The 25895-nt window shown below is 25.6% G+C and overlaps 1 protein-coding gene across 1 annotated transcript in view; it reads right to left on the reverse strand.

Moving 5' to 3' along the window:
* Positions 1-25895, reverse strand: part of LOC149808297 (methionine synthase-like) — a 193985-nt gene that overhangs the window by 38985 nt on the left and 129105 nt on the right. The window contains exons 28-29 of the mRNA XM_089975738.1: positions 24931-25086; positions 23999-24180 (exon numbers count right to left, since the gene is read on the reverse strand). Coding sequence (XP_089831864.1) covers positions 23999-24180; positions 24931-25086 — 338 coding nt within the window. The remainder of the gene's footprint in view (positions 1-23998; positions 24181-24930; positions 25087-25895) is intronic.

A 25895-nucleotide genomic window follows, 5' to 3' on the forward strand; every position in this document is an offset into this window, starting at 1 on the left:
ACTGTAAGTATTCAATGTAATGTATGTATGCACTAAGTATTTAATATAATGTATGCACTGTAAGTATTTAATATAATGTATGTATGCACTGTATTTAATGTAATGTATGTATGTACTGTAAGTATTTAATATAATCTATGTATGTACTGTAAGTATTTAATATAATGTATGTATGCACTGTAAGTATTTAATATAATGTATGCACTGTAAGTATTTAATATAATGTATGTATGTACTGTAAGTATTTAATGTAATGTATACATGTACTGTATGTATTTAATATAAAGTATGTATGTACTGTAAGTATTTAATGTAATGTATGTAGGCACTAAGTATTTAATATAATGTATGCACTGGAAGTATTTAATGTAATGTATGTACTGTAAGTATTTAATGTAATGTATGCACTGCAAGTATTTAATATAATGTATGTATGTACTGTAAGTATTTAATGTAATGCATGTATGTACTGTAAGTATTTAATGTAATGTATACATGTACTGTAAGTATTTAATATAATGTATGTATGTACTGTAAGTATTTAATTAATGTATGTATGTACTGTAAGTATTTAATGTAATGTATGTATGCACTGTAAGCATTTAATGTATGTTTGCACTGTAAGTGTTTAATGTAATGTATGTCATGTAAGTATTTAATGTAATGTATGCATGTACTGTAAGTATTTAATATAATGTATGTATGTACTGTAAGTATTTAATGTAATGTATACATATACTGTAAGTATTTAATGTAATGTATACATGTACTGTAAGTATTTAATGTAATGTATGTATGTACTGTAAGTATTCAATGTAATGTATGTATGTACTGTAAGTATTTAATATAATGCATGTATGTACTGTAAGTATTTAATGTCATGTAAGTATGTACTGTAAGAATTTAATGTAATGTATGTATGTACTGTAAGTGTTTAAGGTAATGTATGTGAGTACTGTAAATATTTAATGTAATGTATGTACTGTAAGTATTTAATATAATGTATACATGTACTGTAAGTATTTAATGTAATGTATGTATGTACTGTAAGTATTTAATGTAATGTATGCACATACTGTAAGTATTTAATGTAATGTATGTATGTACTGTAAGTATTTAATGTAATGTATGTATGTACTGTAAGTATTTAATGTAATGTATGTATGCACTGTAAGGATTTAATGTAATGTATGTTATGTAAGTATTTAATGTAATGTATGTATGTACTGTAAGTATTTAATGTAATGTATGCATGTACTGTAAGTATTTAATATAATGTATGTATGAACTGTAAGTATTTAATGTAATGTATGTATGTACTGTAAGTATTTAATATAATGTATGTATGTACTGTAAGTATTTAATGTAATGTATGTATGTATTGTATGCATTTAAGGTAATGTATGTGAGTACTGTAAATATTTAATGTAATGTATGTACTGTAAGCATTTTATATAATGTATACATGGACTGTAAGTATTTAATGTAATGTATGTATGTACTGTAAGTATTTAATGTAATGTATGTATGCACTGTAAGTATTTAATATAATGTATGTATGTACTGCAAGTATTTAATGTAATGTATGCACTGTAAGTATTTAATATAATGTATGTATGTACTGTAAGTATTTAATGTAATGTATGCACTGTAAGTATTTAATATAATGTATGTATGCACTGTAAGTATTTAATATAATGTACATATGTACTGTAAGTATTCAATGTAATGTATGTATGTACTGTAAGTATTTAATGTAATGTATGCACTGTAAGTATTTAATATAATGTATGTATGCACTGTAAGTATTTAATATAATGTACATATGTACCGTAAGTATTTAATGAAATGTATACATGTACTGTAAGTATTTAATGTAATGTATGTATGTACTGTAAGTATTTAATGTAATGTATGTACTGTAAGTATTTAATATAATGTATACATGTACTGTAAGTATTTAATGTAATGTATGTATGTACTGTAAGTATTTAATGTAATGTATGTATGCACTGTAAGTATTTAATATAATGTATGTATGCACTGTAAGTATTTAATATAATGTACATATGTACTGTAAGTATTTAATGTAATGTATGTATGTACTGTAAGTATTTAATGTAATGTATGTACTGTAAGTATTTAATATAATGTATGCATGTACTGTAAGTATTTAATGTAATGTATGTATGTACTGTAAGTATTTAATGTAATGTATGTATGTACTGTAAGTATTTAATGTAATGTATGTATGTACTGTAAGTATTTAATGTAATGTATGTATGTACTGTAAGTATTTGATGTATGTATGTACTGTAAGTATTTAATATAATGTATGTATGTACTGTAAGTATTTAATGTAATGTATGTATGCACTGTAAGTATTTAATGTAATGTATGTACTGTAAGTATTTAATATAATGTATGTATGTACTGTAAGCATTTAATGTAATGTATGCATGTACTGTAAGTATTTAATGTAATGTATGTATGTACTGTAAGTATTTAATGTATGTATGTACTGTAAGTATTTAATATAATGTATGTATGTACTGTAAGTATTTAATGTAATGTATGTATGCACTGTAAGTATTTAATGTAATGTATGTACTGTAAGTATTTAATATAATGTATGTATGTACTGTAAGTATTTAATGTAATGTATGTATGCACTGTAAGTATTTAATATAATGTATGTATGTACTGTAAGTATTTAATATAATGTATGTATGTACTGTAAGTATTTAATGTAATGTATGTATGCACTGTAAGCATTTAATATAATGTAATGTATGTACTGTAAGTATTTAATTTAATGTATGTATGTACTGTAAGTATTTAATGTAATGTATGTATGTACTGTAAGTATTTACTGTAATGTATGTATGCACTGTAAGTATTTAATGTAATGTATGTACTGTAAGTATTTAATATAATGTATGTATGTACTGTAAGTATTTAATGTAATGTATGTATGTACTGTAAGTATTTAATGTAATGTATGCACTGTAAGTATTTAATATAATGTACGTATGTACTGTAAGTATTTAATGTAATGTACGTATGTACTGTAAGTATTTAATGTAATGTATGTATGTACTGTAAGTATTTAATGTAATGTATACATGTACTGTAAGTATTTAATGTAATGTATGCATGCACTGTAAGTATTTAATGTAATGTATGTACTGTAGGTATTTAATATAATGTATGTATGTACTTAAGTATTTAATATAATGTATGTATGTACTGTAAGTATTTAATGTATGTACTGTAAGTATTTAATGTAATGTATGTATGCACTGTAAGTATTTAATATAATGTATGTATGTACTGTAAGTATTTAATGTAACGTATGTACTGTAAGCATTTAATGTAATGTATGTATGTACTGTAAGTATTTAATGTAATGTATGTATGTACTGTAAGTATTTAATATAATGTTTGTATGTACTTAAGTATTTAATATAATGTATGTATGTACTGTAAGTATTTAATGTAATGTATGTATGCACTGTAAGTATTTAATGTAATGTATGTACTGTAAGTATTTAATGTAATGTATGTATGCACTGTAAGTATTTAATGTAATGTATGCACTGTAAGTATTTAATATAATGTATGTATGTACTGTAAGTATTTAATGTAATGTATGTATGTACTGTAAGTATTTAATGTAATGTATGTATGTACTGTAAGTATTTAATATAACGTATGTACTGTAAGTATTTAATATAATGTATGTATCTACTGTAAGTATTTAATGTAACGTATGTACTGTAAGCATTTAATGTAATGTATGTATGTACTGTAAGTATTTAATGTAATGTAATGTATGTACTGTAAGTATTTAATATGATGTATGTATGTACTTAAGTATTTAATATAATGTATGTATGTACTGTAAGGATTTAATGTAATGTATGTATGCACTGTAAGTATTTAATGTAATGTATGTACTGTAAGTATTTAATGTAATGTATGTATGCACTGTAAGTATTTAATGTAATGTATGCACTGTAAGTATTTAATATAACGTATGTATGTACTGTAAGTATTTAATGTAATGTATGTATGCACTGTAAGTATTTAATGTAATGTATGTACTGTAAGTATTTAATACAATGTATGTATGTACTGTAAGTATTTAATGTAATGTATGCACTGTAAGTATTTAATATAATGTATGTATGTACTGTAAGTATTTAATGTAATGTATGTATGCACTGTAAGTATTTAATGTAATGTATGTATGTACTGTAAGTATTTAATGTAATGTATGTATGCACTGTAAGTATTTAATGTAATGTATGCATGTACTGTAAGTATTTAATGTAATGTATGTATGTACTGTAAGCATATAATGTAATGTATGTATGCACTGTAAGTATTTAATGTAATGTATGTATGTACTGTAAGTATTTAATGTAATGTATGTATGCACTGTAAGTATTTAATGTAATGTATGTATGCACTGTAAGTATTTAATGTAATGTATGTATGTACTGTAAGTATTTAATGTAATGTATGCACTGTAAGTATTTAATATAATGTACGTATGTACTGTAAGTATTTAATGTAATGTATGTATGCACTGTAAGTATTTAATGTAATGTATGTATGTACTGTAAGTATTTAATGTAATGTATACATGCACTGTAAGTATTTAATATAATGTATACATGTACTGCAAGTATTTAATGTAATGTATGTATGTACTGTAAGTATTTAATGTAATGTATACATGTACTGTAAGTATTTAATGTAATGTATGTATGTACTGTAAGTATTTAATATAATGTATACATGTACTGTAAGTATTTAATGTAATGTATGTACTGTAAGTATATAATATAATGTATGTATGTACTGTAAGTATTTAATGTAATGTATGTATGTACTGTAAGTATTTAATGTAATGTATGCACTGTAAGTATTTAATATAATGTATGTATGCACTGTAAGTATTTAATGTAATGTACGTATGTACTGTAAGTATTTAATATAATGTATGTATGTACTTAAGTATTTAATATAATGTATGTATGTACTGTAAGTATTTAATGTAATGTATGTATGCACTGTAAGTATTTAATGTAATGTATGCACTGTAAGTATTTAATATAATGTATGTATGTACTGTAAGTATTTAATGTAATGTATGTATGTACTGTAAGTATTTAATGGAATGTATGTATGTACTGTAAGTATTTAATATAACGTATGTATGTACTGTAAGTATTTAATATAATGTATGTATGTACTGTAAGTATTTAATGTAACGTATGTACTGTAAGCATTTAATGTAATGTATGTATGTACTGTAAGTATTTAATGTAATGTAATGTATGTACTGTAAGTATTTAATATAATGTATGTATGTACTTAAGTATTTAATATAATGTATGTATGTACTGTAAGTATTTAATGTAATGTATGTATGCACTGTAAGTATTTAATGTAATGTATGTACTGTAAGTATTTAATGTAATGTATGTATGCACTGTAAGTATTTAATGTAATGTATGCACTGTAAGTATTTAATATAATGTATGTATGTACTGTAAGTATTTAATGTAATGTATGTATGCACTGTAAGTATTTAATGTAATGTATGTACTGTAAGTATTTAATATAATGTATGTATGTACTGTAAGTATTTAATGTAATGTATGCACTGTAAGTATTTAATATAATGTATGTATGTACTGTAAGTATTTAATGTAATGTATGTATGCACTGTAAGTATTTAATGTAATGTATGTATGTACTGTAAGTATTTAATGTAATGTATGTATGCACTGTAAGTATTTAACATAATGTATGTATGTACTGTAAGTATTTAATGTAATGTATGCATGTACTGTAAGTATTTAATGTAATGTATGTATGCACTGTAAGTATTTAATGTAATGTATGTATGTACTGTAAGTAGTTAATGTAATGTATGCATGCACTGTAAGCATTTGATGTAATGTATGTAGGCACTGTAAGTATTTAATGTAATGTATGTCTGTACTGTAAGTATTTAATGTAATGTATGCACTGTAAGTATTTAATATAATGTATGTATGTACTGTAAGTATTTAATGTAATGTATGTATGCACTGTAAGTATTTAATGTAATGTATGTATGTACTGTAAGTATTTAATGTAATGTATGTATGCACTGTAAGTATTTAATGTAATGTATGTATGTACTGTAAGTATTTAATGTAATGTATGTATGCACTGTAAGCATTTAATGTAATGTATGTACTGTAAGTATTTAATGTAATGTATACATGTACTGTATGTATGCACTGTAAGTATTTAATATAATGTATGTACTGTAAGTATTTAATGTAATGTATGTATGTACTGTAAGTATTTAAGGTAATGTATGTGAGTACTGTAAATATTTAATGTAATGTATGTTATGTAAGTATTTAATGTAATCTATACATGTACTGTTAGTATTTAATGTAATGTATGTATGTACTGTAAGTATTTGATGTAATGTATGTATGCACTATAAGTATTTAATGTAATGTATGTATGTACTGTAAGTATTTAATGTAATGTATGTACTGTAAGTATTTAATGTAATGTTTGTATGTACTGTAAATATTTAATGTAATGTATGCATGTACTGTAAGTATTTAATGTAATGTATGCATGTACTGTTAGTATTTAATGTAATGTATGCATGTACTGTAAGTATTTAATGTAATGTATGTACTGTAAGTATTTAATGTAATGTTTGTATGTACTGTAAGTATTTAATGTAATGTATGCATGTACTGTAAGTATTTAATGTAATGTATGCATGTACTGTTAGTATTTAATGTAATGTATGCATGTACTGTAAGTATTTAATGTAATGTATGTATGTACTGTAAGTATTTAATGTAATGTATGTATGTACTGTAAGTATTTAATATAATGTATGCATGTACTGTTAGTATTTAATGTAATGTATGTATGTACTGTAAGTATTTAATGTAATGTTTGTATGTACTGTAAGTATTTAATGTAATGTATACATGTACTGTTAGTATTTAATGTAATGTATGTATGTACTGTAAGTATTTAATGTAATGTATGCATGTACTGTAAGTATTTAATGTAATGTATGTATGTACTGTAAGTATTTAATGTAATGTATGCATGTACTGTTAGTATGTAATGTAATGTATCTATATACTGTAAGTATTTAATATAATGTATGTATGTACTGTAAGTATTTAATGTAATGTATGCATGTACTGTTAGTATTTAATGTAATGTATCTATATACTGTAAGTATTTAATATAATGTAGGTATGTACTGTAAGTATTTAATGTAATGTATCTATGTACTGTAAGTATTTAATGTAATGTATGTACATACTGTAAGTATTTAATGTAATGTAGGTACATACTGTAAGTATTTAATGAAATGTATACATGTACTGTAAGTATTTAATATAATGTATGTATGTACTGTAAGTATTTAATATAATGTATGTATGTACTGTAAGTATGTAATGTAATGTATACATGTAATGTAAGTATGTAATGTAATGTATGTATATACTGTAGGTATTTAATATAATGTATGTATGTACTGTAAGTATTTAATGTAATGTATGCATATACTGTTAGTATTTAATGTAATGTATGTATGTACTGTAAGTATTTAATATAATGTATGTATGTACTGTAAGTATTTAATGTAATGTATGTATGTACTGTAAGTATTTAATGTAATGTATGTATGCACTGTAAGTATTTAATATAATGTATGTATGCACTTTAAGTATTTAAGGTAATGTATGTGAGTACTGTAAATATTTAATGTAATGTATGTTATGTAAGTATGTAATGTAATGTATACATGTACAGTTAGTATTTAATGTAATGTACTGTAAGTATTTAATGTAATGTATGTACATACTGTAAGTAGTTAACGTAATGTATGTATGTACTGTAAGTATTTAATGTAATGTATACATATACTGTAAGTATTTAATGTAATGTATGCATATACTGTAAGTATTTAATGTAATGTATGTATGTACTGTAAGTATTTAAGGTAATGTATGTGAGTACAGAAATATTTAATGTAATGTATGTTATGTAAGTATTTAATGTAATGTATGCATATACTGTAAGTATTTAAGGTAATGTATGTGAGTACTGTAAATATTTAATGTAATGTATGTTAGGTAAGTATTTAATGTAATGTATACATGCACTGTAAGTATTTAATGTAATGTATGTACTGTAAGCATTTAATGTAATGTATGTACATACTGTAAATATTTAATGTAATGTATCTATGTACTGTAAGTATTTAATGTAATGTATGTATGTACTGTAAGTATTTAATGTAATGTATCTATGTATGTACTGTATTTAATGTAATGTATCTATGTACTGTAAGTATTTAATGTAATGTATGTATGCACTGTAAGTATTTAATGTAATGTATGTACTGTAAGTATTTAATATAATGTATGTATGTACTGTAAGCATTTAATGTAATGTATGCATGTACTGTAAGTATTTAATGTAATGTATGTATGTACTGTAAGTATTTAATGTATGTATGTACTGTAAGTATTTAATATAATGTATGTATGTACTGTAAGTATTTAATGTAATGTATGTATGCACTGTAAGTATTTAATGTAATGTATGTACTGTAAGTATTTAATATAATGTATGTATGTACTGTAAGTATTTAATGTAATGTATGTATGCACTGTAAGTATTTAATATAATGTATGTATGTACTGTAAGTATTTAATATAATGTATGTATGTACTGTAAGTATTTAATGTAATGTATGTATGCACTGTAAGCATTTAATATAATGTAATGTATGTACTGTAAGTATTTAATTTAATGTATGTATGTACTGTAAGTATTTAATGTAATGTATGTATGGACTGTAAGTATTTACTGTAATGTATGTATGCACTGTAAGTATTTAATGTAATGTATGTACTGTAAGTATTTAATATAATGTATGTATGTACTGTAAGTATTTAATGTAATGTATGTATATACTGTAAGTATTTAATGTAATGTATGCACTGTAAGTATTTAATATAATGTATGTATGTACTGTAAGTATTTAATGTAATGTACGTATGTACTGTAAGTATTTAATGTAATGTATGTATGTACTGTAAGTATTTAATGTAATGTATACATGTACTGTAAGTATTTAATGTAATGTATGCATGCACTGTAAGTATTTAATGTAATGTATGTACTGTAAGTATTTAATATAATGTATGTATGTACTGTAAGTATTTCATATAATGTATGTATGTACTGTAAGTATTTAATATAATGTATGTATGTACTTAAGTATTTAATATAATGTATGTATGTACTGTAAGTATTTAATGTAATGTATGTATGCACTGTAAGTATTTAATGTAATGTATGTACTGTAAGTATTTAATGTAATGTATGTATGCACTGTAAGTATTTAATATAATGTATGTATGTACTGTAAGTATTTAATGTAACGTATGTACTGTAAGCATTTAATGTAATGTATGTATGTACTGTAAGTATTTAATGTAATGTATGTATGTACTGTAAGTATTTAATATAATGTTTGTATGTACTTAAGTATTTAATATAATGTATGTATGTACTGTAAGTATTTAATGTAATGTATGTATGCACTGTAAGTATTTAATGTAATGTATGTACTGTAAGTATTTAATGTAATGTATGTATGCACCGTAAGTATTTAATGTAATGTATGCACTGTAAGTATTTAATATAATGTATGTATGTACTGTAAGTATTTAATGTAATGTATGTATGTACTGTAAGTATTTAATGTAATGTATGTATGTAGTGTAAGTATTTAATATAACGTATGTATGTACTGTAAGTATTTAATATAATGTATGTATGTACTGTAAGTATTTAATGTAACGTATGTACTGTAAGCATTTAATGTAATGTATGTATGTACTGTAAGTATTTAATGTAATGTAATGTATGTACTGTAAGTATTTAATATAATGGATGTATGTACTTAAGTATTTAATATAATGTATGTATGAACTGTAAGGATTTAATGTAATGTATGTATGCACTGTAAGTATTTAATGTAATGTATGCACTGTAAGTATTTAATATAATGTATGTATATACTGTAAGTATTTAATGTAATGTATGTATGCACTGTAAGTATTTAATGTAATGTATGTACTGTAAGTATTTAATACAATTTATGTATGTACTGTAAGTATTTAATGTAATGTATGCACTGTAAGTATTTAATATAATGTATCTATGCACTGTAAGTATTTAATGTAATGTATGTATGTACTGTAAGTATTTAATGTAATGTTTGTATGCACTGTAAGTATTTAATGTAATGTATGTATGTACTGTAAGTATTTAATGTAATGTATGTATGTACTGTAAGTATATAATGTAATGTATGTATGCACTGTACGTATTTAATGTAATGTATGTATGTACTGTAAGTATTTAATGTAATGTATGCACTGTAAGTATTTAATATAATGTATGTATGTACTGTAAGTATTTAATGTAATGTATGTATGCACTGTAAGTATTTAATGTAATGTATGTACTGTAAGTATTTAATATAATGTATGTATGTACTGTAAGTATTTAATGTAATGTATGTATGCACTGTAAGTATTCAATGTAATGTATGTATGTACTGTAAGTATTTAATGTAATGTATGTATGCACTGTAAGTATTTAATGTAATGTATGTACTGTAAGTATTTAATATAATGTATGTATGTACTGTAAGCATTTAATGTAATGTATGCATGTACTGTAAGTATTTAATGTAATGTATGTATGTACTGTAAGTATTTAATGTATGTATGTACTGTAAGTATTTAATATAATGTATGTATGTACTGTAAGTATTTAATGTAATGTATGTATGCACTGTAAGTATTTAATGTAATGTATGTACTGTAAGTATTTAATATAATGTATGTATGTACTGTAAGTATTTAATGTAATGTATGTATGCACTGTAAGTATTTAATATAATGTATGTATGTACTGTAAGTATTTAATATAATGTATGTATGTACTGTAAGTATTTAATGTAATGTATGTATGCACTGTAAGCATTTAATATAATGTAATGTATGTACTGTAAGTATTTAATTTAATGTATGTATGTACTGTAAGTATTTAATGTAATGTATGTATGGACTGTAAGTATTTACTGTAATGTATGTATGCACTGTAAGTATTTAATGTAATGTATGTACTGTAAGTATTTAATATAATGTATGTATCTACTGTAAGTATTTAATGTAATGTATGTATGTACTGTAAGTATTTAATGTAATGTATGCACTGTAAGTATTTAATATAATGTATGTATGTACTGTAAGTATTTAATGTAATGTACGTATGTACTGTAAGTATTTAATGTAATGTATGTATGTACTGTAAGTATTTAATGTAATGTATACATGTACTGTAAGTATTTAATGTAATGTATGCATGCACTGTAAGTATTTAATGTAATGTATGTACTGTAAGTATTTAATATAATGTATGTATGTACTGTAAGTATTTCATATAATGTATGTATGTACTGTAAGTATTTAATATAATGTATGTATGTACTTAAGTATTTAATATAATGTATGTATGTACTGTAAGTATTTAATGTAATGTATGTATGCACTGTAAGTATTTAATGTAATGTATGTACTGTAAGTATTTAATGTAATGTATGTATGCACTGTAAGTATTTATTATAATGTATGTATGTACTGTAAGTATTTAATGTAACGTATGTACTGTAAGCATTTAATGTAATGTATGTATGTACTGTAAGTATTTAATGTAATGTATGTATGTACTGTAAGTATTTAATATAATGTTTGTATGTACTTAAGTATTTAATATAATGTATGTATGTACTGTAAGTATTTAATGTAATGTATGTATGCACTGTAAGTATTTAATGTAATGTATGTACTGTAAGTATTTAATGTAATGTATGCACTGTAAGTATTTAATGTAATGTATGCACTGTAAGTATTTAATATAATGTATGTATGTACTGTAAGTATTTAATGTAATGTATGTATGTACTGTAAGTATTTAATGTAATGTATGTATGTACTGTAAGTATTTAATATAACGTATGTATGTACTGGAAGTATTTAATATAATGTATGTATGTACTGTAAGTATTTAATGTAACGTATGTACTGTAAGCATTTAATGTAATGTATGTATGTACTGTAAGTATTTAATGTAATGTAATGTATGTACTGTAAGTATTTAATATAATGTATGTATGTACTTAAGTATTTAATATAATGTATGTATGTACTGTAAGGATTTAATGTAATGTATGTATGCACTGTAAGTATTTAATGTAATGTATGCACTGTAAGTATTTAATATAATGTATGTATATACTGTAAGTATTTAATGTAATGTATGTATGCACTGTAAGTATTTAATGTAATGTATGTACTGTAAGTATTTAATACAATTTATGTATGTACTGTAAGTATTTAATGTAATGTATGCACTGTAAGTATTTAATATAATGTTTGTATGTACTGTAAGTATTTAATGTAATGTATGTATGCTCTGTAAGTATTTAATGTAATGTATGTATGTACTGTAAGTATTTAATGTAATGTTTGTATGCACTGTAAGTATTTAATGTAATGTATGTATGTACTGTAAGTATTTAATGTAATGTATGTATGTACTGTAAGTATATAATGTAATGTATGTATGCACTGTACGTATTTAATGTAATGTATGTATGTACTGTAAGTATTTAATGTAATGTATGTATGCACTGTAAGTATTTAATGTAATGTATGTATGCACTGTAAGTATTTAATGTAATGTATGTATGTACTGTAAGTATTTAATGTAATGTATACATGCACTGTAAGTATTTAATATAATGTATACATGTACTGCAAGTATTTAATGTAATGTATGTATGTACTGTAAGTATTTAATGTAATGTATACATGTACTGTAAGTATTTAATGTAATGTATGTATGTACTGTAAGTATTTAATATAATGTATACATGTACTGTAAGTATTTAATGTAATGTATGTACTATAAGTATATAATATAATGTATGTATGTACTGTAAGTATTTAATGTAATGTATGTATGTACTGTAAGTATTTAATGTAATGTATGCACTGTAAGTATTTAATATAATGTATGTATGCAATGTAAGTATTTAATGTAATGTATGTATGTACTGTAAGTATTTAATGTAATGTATGTATGTACTGTAAGTATTTAATGTAATTAATACATGTACTGTAAGTATTTAATGTAATGTATGTATGCACTGTAAGTATTTAATGTAATGTATGTACTGTAAGTATTTAATATAATGTATGTATGTACTGTAAGTATTTAATGTAATGTATGCACTGTAAGTATTTAATATAATGTATGTATGTACTGTAAGTATTTAATATAATGCATGTATGTAATGTAAGTATTTAATATAATGTATGTATGTACTTAAGTATTTAATATAATGTATGTATGTACTGTAAGTATTTAATGTAATGTATGTATGCACTGTAAGTATTTAATGTAATGTATGTACTGTAAGTATTTAATATAATCTATGTATGTACTGTAAGTATTTAATGTAATGTATGTACTGTAAGTATTTAATGTAATGTATGTATGCACTGTAAGTATTTAATATAATGTATGTATGTACTGTAAGTATTTAATGTAACGTATGTACTGTAAGCATTTAATGTAATGTATGTATGTACTGTAATTATTTAATATAATGTATGTATGTACTTAAGTATTTAACATAATGTATGTATGTACTGTAAGTATTTAATGTAATGTATGTATGCACTGTAAGTATTTAATGTAATGTATGTACTGTAAGTATTTAATGTAATGTATGTATGCACTGTAAGTATTTAATGTAATATATGCACTGTAAGTATTTAATATAATGTATGCATGTACTGTAAGTATTTAATGTAATGTATGTATGCACTGTAAGTATTTAATGTAATGTGTGTACTGCAAGTATTTAATATAATGTATGTATGTACTGTAAGTATTTAATGTAATGTATGCACTGTAAGTATTTAATATAATGTATGTATGTACTGTAAGTATTTAATGTAATGTATGTATGTACTGTAAGTATTTAATGTAATGTATGTATGTACTGCAAGTATTTAATATAACGTATGTATGTACTGTAAGTATTTAATATAATGTATGTATGTACTGTAAGTATTTAATGTAACGTATGTACTGTAAGCATTTAATGTAATGTATGTATGTACTGTAAGTATTTAATGTAATGTAATGTATGTACTGTAAGTATTTAATGTAATGTATGTACTGTAAGTATTTAATGTAATGTATGTATGCACTGTAAGTATTTAATGTAACGTATGTACTGTAAGTATTTAATATAATGTATGTATGTACTGTAAGTATTTAATGTAATGTATGTATGCACTGTAAGTATTTAATGTAATGTATGTACTGTAAGTATTTAATGTAATGTATGTATGCACTGTAAGTATTTAATGTAATGTATGCACTGTAAGTATTTAATATAATGTATGTATGTACTGTAAGTATTTAATGTAATGTATGTATGCACTGTAAGTATTTAATGTAATGTATGTACTGTAAGTATTTAATATAATGTATGTATGTACTGTAAGTATTTAATGTAATGTATGCACTGTAAGTATTTAATATAATGTATGTATGTACTGTAAGTATTTAATGTAATGTATGTATGCACTGTAAGTATTTAATGTAATGTATGTATGTACTGTAAGTATTTAATGTAATGTATGTATGCACTGTAAGTATTTAATGTAATGTATGTATGTACTGTAAGTATTTAATGTAATGTATGCATGTACTGTAAGTATTTAATGTAATGTATGTATGCACTGTAAGTATTTAATGTAATGTATGTATGTACTGTAAGTATTTAATGTAATGTATGTATGCACTGTAAGTATTTAATGTAATGTATGTATGCACTGTAAGTATTTAATGTAATGTATGTATGCACTGTAAGTATTTAATGTAATGTATGCACTGTAAGTATTTAATATAATGTATGTATGTACTGTAAGTATTTAATGTAATGTATGTATGCACTGTAAGTATTCAATGTAATGTATGTATGTACTGTAAGTATTTAATGTAATGTATGTATGCACTGTAAGTATTTAATGTAATGTATGTATGTACTGTAAGTATTTAATGTAATGTATGTATGCACTGTAAGTATTTAATGTAATGTATGTACTGTAAGTATTTAATGTAATGTATACATGTACTGTAAGTATTTAATGTAATGTATGTATGTACTGTAAGTATTTAATGTAATGTATGTATGCACTGTAAGTATTTAATATAATGTATGTACTGTAAGTATTTAATGTAATGTATGTATGTACTGTAAGTATTTAAGGTAATGTATGTGAGTACTGTAAATATTTAATGTAATGTATGTTATGTAAGTATTTAATGTAATGTATACATGTACTGTTAGTATTTAATGTAATGTATGTATGTACTGTAAGTATTTAATGTAATGTATGTATGCATTGTAAGTATTTAATGTAATGTATGTATGTACTGTAAGTATTTAATGTAATGTATGTACTGTAAGTATTTAATGTAATGTTTGTATGTACTGTAAGTATTTAATGTAATGTATGCATGTACTGTAAGTATTTAATGTAATGTATGCATGTACTGTTAGTATTTAATGTAATGTATGCATGTACTGTAAGTATTTAATGTAATGTATGTACTGGAAGTATTTAATGTAATGTATGTACTGTAAGTATTTAATGTAATGTTTGTATGTACTGTAAGTATTTAATGTAATGTATGCATGTACTGTAAGTATTTAATGTAATGTATGCATGTACTGTTAGTATTTAATGTAATGTATGCATGTACTGTAAGTATTTAATGTAATGTATGTATGTACTGTAAGTATTTAATGTAATGTATGTATGTACTGTAAGTATTTAATATAATGTATGCATGTACTGTCAGTATTTAATGTAATGTATGTATGTACTGTAAGTATTTAATATAATGTCTGCATGTACTGTTAGTATTTAATGTAATGTATGTATGTACTGTAAGTATTTAATGTAATGTTTGTATGTACTGTAAGTATTTAATGTAATGTATACATGTACTGTTAGGATTTAATGTAATGTATGTATGTACTGTAAGTATTTAATGTAATGTATGCATGTAATGTAAGTATTTAATGTAATGTATGTATGTACTGTAAGTATTTAATGTAATGTATGCATGTACTGTTAGTATGTAATGTAATGTATCTATATACTGTAAGTATTTAATATAATGTATGTATGTACTGTAAGTATTTAATGTAATGTATGCATGTACTGTTAGTATTTAATGTAATGTATCTATATACTGTAAGTATTTAATATAATGTATGTATGTACTGTAAGTATTTAATGTAATGTATCTATGTACTGTAAGTATTTAATGTAATGTATGTACATACTGTAAGTATTTAATGTAATGTATGTACATACCGTTAAGTATTTAATGAAATGTATACATGTACTGTAAGTATTTAATATAATGTATGTATGTACTGTAAGTATTTAATATAATGTATGTATGTACTGTAAGTATGTAATGTAATGTATACATGTACTGTAAGTATGTAATGTAATGTATGTATATACTGTAAGTATTTAATATAATGTATGTATGTACTGTAAGTATTTAATGTAATGTATGCATATACTGTTAGTATTTAATGTAATGTATGTATGTACTGTAAGTATTTAATATAATGTATGTATGTACTCTAAGTATTTAATGTAATGTATCTATGTACTGTAAGTATTTAATGTAATTTATGTATGCACTGTAAGTATTTAATATAATGTATGTATGCACTGTAAGTATTTAAGGTAATGTATGTGAGTACTGTAAATATTTAATGTAATGTATGTTATGTAAGTATGTAATGTAATGTATACATGTACTGTTAGTATTTAATGTAATGTACTGTAAGTATTTAATGTAATGTATGTACATACTGTAAGTAGTTAATGTAATGTATGTATGTACTGTAAGTATTTAATGTAATGTATACATATACTGTAAGTATTTAATGTAATGTATGCATATACTGTAAGTATTTAATGTAATGTATGTATGTACTGTAAGTATTTAAGGTAATGTATGTGAGTACAGAAATATTTAATGTAATGGATGTTATGTAAGTATTTAATGTAATGTATGCATATACTGTAAGTATTTAAGGTAATGTATGTGAGTACTGTAAATATTTAATGTAATGTATGTTAGGTAAGTATTTAATGTAATGTATACATGCACTGTAAGTATTTAATGTAATGTATGTACTGTAAGCATTTAATGTAATGTATGTACATACTGTAAGTATTTAATGTAATGTATCTATGTACTGTAAGTATTTAATGTAATGTATGTATGTACTGTAAGTATTTAATGTAATGTATGCATGTACTGTTAGTATTTAATGAATGTATGTACATACTGTAAGTATTTAATGTAATGTATCTATGTACTGTAAGTATTTAATGTAATGTATGTATGTACTGTAAGTATTTAATGTAATGTATCTATGTATGTACTGTATTTAATGTAATGTATCTATGTACTGTAAGTATTTAATGTAATGTATGCATATACTGTAAGTATTTAATGTCATGTATGTATGTACTGTAAGTATTTAATGTAATGTATGCATATACTGTAAGTATTTAATGTAATGTATGTATGTACTGTAAGTATTTAATGTAATGTATCTATGTACTGTAAGTATTTAATGTAATGTATCTATGTACTGTAAGTATTTAATGTAATGTATGTATGCACTGTAAGTATTTAATATAATGTATACATATACTGTAAGTATTTAATGTAATGTATCTATGTACTGTAAGTATTTAATGTAATGTATGTATGTACTGTAAGTATTTAATGTAATGTATCTATGTACTGTAAGTATTTAATGTAATGCATCTATGTACTGTAAGTATTTAATGTAATGTATCTATGTACTGTAAGTATTTAATGTAATGTATGTATGCACTGTAAGTATTTAATGTAATGTATACATATACTGTAAGTATTTAATGTAATGTATGTATGTACTGTAAGTATTTAATGTAATGTATACATATACTGTAAGTATTTAATGTAATGTATCTATGTACTGTAAGTATTTAATGTAATGTATATATGTACTGTAAGTATTTAATGTAATGTATGTATGCACTGTAAGTATTTAATGTAATGTATCTATGTACTGTAAGTATTTAATGTAATGTATGCACATACTGTAAGTATTTAATGTAATGTATCTATGTACTGTAAGTATTTAATGTAATGTATGTATGCACTGTAAGTATTTAATGTAATGTATGCACATACTGTAAGTATTTAATGTAATGTATCTATGGTATCTATGTACTGTAAGTATTTAATATAATGTATGTATGCACTGTAAGTATTTAATGTAATGTATGCATGTACTGTAAGTATTTAATGTAATGTATCTATGTACTGTAAGTATTTAATGCAATGTATCTATGTACTGTAAGTATTTATTGTAATGTATGCATGTACTGTAAGTATTTAATGTAATGTATGTATGTACTGTAAGTATTTAATGTAATGTATGTATGTACTGTAAGTATTTAATGTAATGTATCTATGTACTGTAAGTATTTAATGTAATGTATGTATGCACTGTAAGTATTTAATGTAATGTATGTATGCACTGTAATTATTTAATGTAATGTATACATATACTGTAAGTATTTAATGTAATGTATGTATGCACTGTAAGTATTTAATGTAATGTATACATATACTGGAAGTATTTAATGTAATGTATCTATGTACTGTAAGTATTTAATGTAATGTATGTATGCACTGTAAGTATTTAATGTAATGTATGTATGCACTGTAAGTATTTAATGTAATGTATCTATGTACTGTAAGTATTTAATATAATGTATGTATGCACTGTAAGTATTTAATGTAATGTATGTATGCACTGTAAGTATTTAATGTAATGTATGTATGTATGTACTGTAAGTATTTAATGTAATGTATCTATGTACTGTAAGTATTTAATGTAATGTATGTATGCACTGTAAGTATTTAATGTAATGTATGTATGTACTGTATGTATTTAATGTAATGTATGTATGTACTGTAAGTATTTAATGTAATGTATGTATGTACTGTAAGTATTTAATGTAATGTATCTATGTACTGTAAGTATTTAATGTAATGTATGTATGCACTGTAAGTATTTAATATAATGTATGTATGCACTGTAAGTATTTAATGTAATGTATCTATGTACTGTAAGTATTTAATGTAAGGTATGCATATACTGTAAGTATTTAATGTAATGTATCTATGTACTGTAAGTATTTAATGTAATGTATGTACTGTAAATATTTAATGTAATGTATGTATGTACTGTAAGTATTTAATGTAATGTATACATGTACTGTAAGTATTTAATGTAATGTATCTATGTACTGTAAGTATTTAATGTAATGTATGCCTGTACTGTTAGTATTTAATGTAATGTATGTATGCACTGTAAGTATTTAATGTAATGTATGCACATACTGTAAGTATTTAATGTAATGTATCTATGTACTGTAAGTATTTAATAGAATGTATGTATGCACTGTAAGTATTTAATGTGATGTATGCATGTACTGTAAGTATTTAATGTAATGTATGTATGCACTGTAAGTATTTAATGTAATGTATGTATGCACTGTAAGTATTTAATGTAATGTATCTATGTACTGTAAGTATTTAATGTGATGTATGCATGTACTGTAAATCATTACATCTGTGCAACATCAAGTGTTGCCAATTTTGCTACTTGTAAAAAGCATGTTGTATTGGATAAAGCCTCCAATTGTAACATTTCTGACCAAAGACCTCTCTCCATCAGCAGCCATATTTATGTAATCCAATTTTATCTGTTACAGAGCAATCTTTTCCAATGAAATGAGACCAGTCTCTAAATAAAACACCTTTTCCAAGTCTAATCAATTAGAAAGTTACACTGTAAATATATTAATATCAATATGATGACATATTTTGGCTAAATGCCAAAAACTCTTTACTATTAAAAGTTTTTGAAATAAAGTTTTCTTGTATTATTCTTGGTTATCAATAAACATGTAACCTCAGGTTTTAATGCTTAGAATTCCAATGTGACCCATTCCTGATGCACTGACATTGAAACCTATGTTTTTATGATGCATGTTGATTTGGGTCTGAGTATCAGTCTTGATTTCGCCTTCAGCATAATTTTCTACTAATATACACCTTCAATAACATGTATACTGTATGCACCAGTGATCGAAAACTGCTAGACTAATGTTTACACCTCATCAGCCAATAATACTGTACCTATGTCAAATCAATATCAACTGGGCATAGCCAAGTGGTCACTGATGTTATGTTTAGGTATACATAACTGAATCAAGGTCAGAATGTTTTGAGATTACCCTTGACATTTATGATAGAGGATGGGGGAATTAACTTTCTATCAAATACTGAACTTTGTTTGATCACTTATCAAATTGTATTCAATAAGATAATACTGGAAACTAATGCAGTTCATGAAATCAGTTTTCGGAGCTCAGTAGACAATTAATTGTGTTTTATTTGTGATTAATTTGCTTCTACTGGCAAAACATTTCAAATCTGTGTTTTTTAATTTATTGTGTAGTTCAGTAAGAATTAACCAGACATCATTATGCTCAATGATTTATGTCATACTTTGGATGTATTCCAGACAAAATAATTTTGTGATATTAGATTTATTTCTGAACTCTTAACAATGATGACTCTATATAGATAATGGACAATCCAACCCACTTCCAATCTTTAAAAAAGTGCCAGGAGTCATCTTGAAAAATCCATGACTATCTGAATGTTGTAGAAGCTTGCAAGGAAAAACAAGACACCAGCAAATCGATTTCTGGAGTTAAACACAGAATATGATGAGCAGGTTGACAAATCTATATGAGGGGTTATAAATAGAATGTGTTGAGAAGTTACAAATTATAATGCTTAAAATAGACACAGTCATATATAATTAGAAAGTCTTTTTTATTAGTAATGACCATGTCTGTCTTGCTATCTACTTGTCTGTTTTTTACAAAATACCGTAAAAGTATTGCCCATTATTCAACATGAGATATAAAGTCTTAAACATCAGATTGCTCCATAAATAATGAATAATTCCAATTATGAGCTCATGACCAACAGAAACTACTTTTGACTCTTGAGATTATGGCATCAAGAGTCAAATGACTTTAAGTTTTTATATCTAATGAGAACCCTGATTATTCATATAAAATTTTCAGCTGATATCTTTCTTACAATCTGCAATTCAAAATACAGGCCATACTTGGACTGTACCAGAAGCAGCCTAAAATCAATAATAAAACTGGCACTCTGATAGGCAATTCTGGATTTAAAAAGGCTAATGGTGATCCATTATACTTTAAATTGGCATTATTCCTTAAAGAGCTTTGCCTGGGTTCAATGAATCTTTTTCATATTTAACAATTATTTATTGAACTAATATTCTGTACATCAGCTTTTATTGTCCAAAAATATTTAGTATACTCAAGATTCTGTACCCAAATCTTTAGCATATTCAAGATTCTGTACATCAGTTTTGATTACCCAGATCTTTAGTATACCCAAGATTATGTACATCAGCTTTGATTACCAAAATCTTTAGTATACCTGATATTCTGTACATCATCTCTGATTACCTAAATCTTTTATACCTGATATTCTGTACATCATCTCTGATTACCTAAATCTTTAGTATACCTGATATTCTGTACATCATCTCTGATTACCCAAATCTTTAGCATACTCAAGATTCTGTACATCAGCTTTGATTACAAAATTTTTAGTATACCAAAGATTCTGTACATTAGCTTTCATTACTCAAATCTTTAGTATACCCAATATTCTGTACACCAGCTTTGATTAGCCAAATCTTTACTATACCCAGGATTCTGTAAGTCAGTTTTGATTACTGAAATCTTTTGTATACCCAAGATTCTGTATTTCAGCTTTATCCAGACCTTTAGTATACCATAACTGGGTTTATCAGTATTCCATCATGTATACCAAGTTCTTCAATTACAACTTCCTCCTGTTACAATGAACAACATGGTTGCAAGCAATTTCATTATTATAATGAATTTGTTGCAATGGTTCAGGCCAAAGCTTAGCAACCACCTATGTAAGCCCCAACAAATGCTAGAGGTGGGCCCAAAATTCCCATCAAATAATTATTTTATAAGGAGGGAGACCAAAATTAACTTTTGCATTGCAAAGGGGGTGGGGTGGGACAGTAAAGCTACTGATTCAAGCAACTGTTTTAGGCAAGAGTTCTCTTTCTTGCTTTGCTGTTAACAACATGTAATAAGAGAGAGATAAGAGAAACAAGAAATGATGATGTGTTTTTGTTATACCAGTAGTTTTCTAATTGATTCTATCGTTTACTAACAAAGATTAACTGTAGCTTCCCATACTAAATGGTAGTTAAAGCATAAGCACTTGACATGCTGTGTGCACTTGGCTGCCTAAAAGAGTCACAGGTACATCACAAATCCAAACAGATAATCAGACTCTGTTCAAAATAAGGATTAACACCCAGTCCATACAGTCAATGCCATGAAGCAGTGTTGTTGTAATGGTCAGTTTATATAGGTAACTGATATTATGAACAATCAATATTAGTGTAAGAACTCCAGTGTTCTATTGTAATGGTGAAATTTATTAGTGTGTACAGGTCCTGATAATTGTTTTACTAGATATTGAATATTGTTATAAAAAATGTCATCGTAATGATTATCTGGCCCTATTTCATTAAGTATCCCCAATTTTCTGCCTTAAATTGAGATTTTTAAAATCTTTTTTGTTGTTTGATTTAGTACAATGAATTTGCACCAAACATTAATCACGTGTCAAGGAGGAAATTTCAATGTCCTCCTCAAATCTGAGGAATTCTTAAACCTGGTTTTCAAGCATAAAAGGCTCATGTGTACAATTTTAAACCTGTACAGTTACTTTTGATCCAATATGTCTACCTCTCATGTGTTCAAATTTAAACCTGTACAGTTACTTTTGATCCAATATATCTCTCATGTATACAATTTTAGACCTGTGCAGTTACTCTTAATCCAATATGTCTACCTCTCATGTGTTCAAATTTAAACCTGTACAGTTACTTTTGATCCAATATATCTAACTCTCATGTATACAATTTTAAACCTTTACAGTTACTTTTGATCCAATATATCTAACTCTCATGTATACAATTTTAAACCTGTGCAGTTACTCTTAATCCAATATGTCTACCTCTCATGTGTTAAATTTTAAGCCTGTACAGTTACTTTTGATCCAATATGTCTACCTCTCATGTGTTAAATTTTAAACCTTTACAGTTACTTTTGATCATTTTAATATGTCTATCTTTCATAAAAATCAAAATATTGCTTAACAAATGAAAAATCTCAGTTTAAATGGAAAAATGGAAATTAGTGGAACTGGTCAGTGGTCCCAAATATTCAAACTATTTTCATGTTCCCCAACTAATCCAGGTAACAAAGACTCATCTTTAATAGCTTTTTATGAAAACCATTCTACTCTGATATTTTAAAATAGAGTCACTGATCTATGTTGAGAATACTTTTGCACATTTTCACATCTAATCAGTGTGACAGTGAAGACTGGGCATGGGTTAAACAAGCCTTTACAGTAAATTTGACAGATGGATGGCAATTTTATTATTTACCTGAACAAAGTCTCTTGTTTTAAGTTAAACCACACAGATGGATGGTAATTTATTCTTTACCTGTTGTCTTAATCCATGCAAAGTCCCTTTTGTTTTTCCATTTTCATCATACACCTCTATGTCATCCTGGTTACTGTTGGCTTGATAGAAAGCAATCACTCCATGAGCCTTTAGCTTTCCACTACTAATGATCTTCTGTAGCATTACCTGGGCATCATTGTACACCTGCTTGGCTTCTTCACCTGTAATTAAGGACATGGTAAAACTATCTTTACAGGTAAATATGTGGACACATAGCTACACAGCCTAGGGTTTAGAAAGCTGGATTCTGAATGAAAGGGTAACACCAATGACACTATTTGTACTTTGTAAAAATAAAAATCAACCTAGTATTTTTGTCTTTTCTGTGTGTATATAAGGTAATAAAGTGAAATGGGTCAGTGTCTGCTATAGTAAAACTTTCTAATAATGCTATAGTAATTGATACAGGAGGCAGCGGGCTCGAACCCAGCTGAGTCATACCAAAGACTTATAAAAATGGTACTAACAACTGCCTCGCTAGGTGCTCAGCATTAAAAGGTTAGTGTTAGGACTGGTCATCCTAGTGTCAGAATAATGTGACTGGGTGGGACATCACAGTTTATGTCTTTGACACGATGACCCAGTTCAAGACATTACTATAAACTGCCACACTGCAGATATTATAGCGATATGACTGAAAATTTATTAAAGTTACATTAAAAATTCAAATCACACACACACATTATAGTAATTGATGAAACACCAGTATCCCTCCATAATAATCTAATGCAAAAATTTACCAGATGGGTGGATGATGGTAGCTATACATGCCCTTACACATTCATGCAGGGACACAAAACATAATCAGATGGGTGGGCAAGTGTAACACATGTTCTTACATTCGTGGAGAGACAAGAAAAGTGTAAGAGGATGAACTGATCATTATAGGTGAAAGAGAAATAACTACTTGCCTACAGATTTATCATTGAATATCTTTGGGAATCCCCTGTTGGGGTATTTTCCACGTAGCTGCCATACATCAAAGAAAGGTTTCCAGTCAATGAAAGGTACCAGTCTTGACAAATCATAATTCTTGAACTTCTTCACACCCAGAAAGGTTGGTGCCACTAAAGCAAAGAAACAAGACAGAACTTGAATATAATGTCATGTACATCCCATTATAAAACATACTGTCATGATGGTATATTTTCATTCTGACACTACACAACATCAAAGTGGCTGGATTTGGGTACCATTCCAGGTTAGGTTCCCACGATACTAGAATTACCAAATTATGATCAAAATCAAAACTTATTCTTTTCAAAAATCGATATTACTAAAAGTAAACAAGAGTCCCTTGATGGGACTAATGCTCTACTGGATCACACAGAATGTACACCTGTGACTATGGAATTATGTAATTACGATACACAGATCACATATTATATATATATATACATAGGACCTATGGAATAAAGTTGTTGTTGTTGGGTTTAACGCCATTTTTCAGCACACGATAGGCTATGCATGGCGGCCAGTATTAATGGTGGAGGAAGAACCCAGGAAAACCCTGGGAAGAACCACCGACCCATGAGAAGCTACTGCCAACCTTTCTCACATACCCACACTGGCCGAATCCTAGACTTGAACCCATGCAGACAGAGGTGAGATGGCAGTGATCCATAACGGAGAGCGCTTTAGACCACTCGGGGCCCCATATAATAAAGTAATTATAATACACAGACAACACATTATGTATACATGGGGCCTACAGAATTATGAAATAATATTGCACAGATTATACATTATATATATATACACAACTCACTCACATAATTACATAATTATAATACACAACCCACACATGGGATCTATAGAATTCAATATTTATAAACTACAGATCACACATTATACATACATGGGACCAACAACATTA

The sequence above is a fragment of the Sinohyriopsis cumingii genome, chromosome 1 (assembly GCF_028554795.1).
Source record: "Sinohyriopsis cumingii isolate HCF-2022 chromosome 1, ASM2855479v2, whole genome shotgun sequence".
Lineage (NCBI taxonomy): Eukaryota > Metazoa > Mollusca > Bivalvia > Unionida > Unionidae > Sinohyriopsis > Sinohyriopsis cumingii.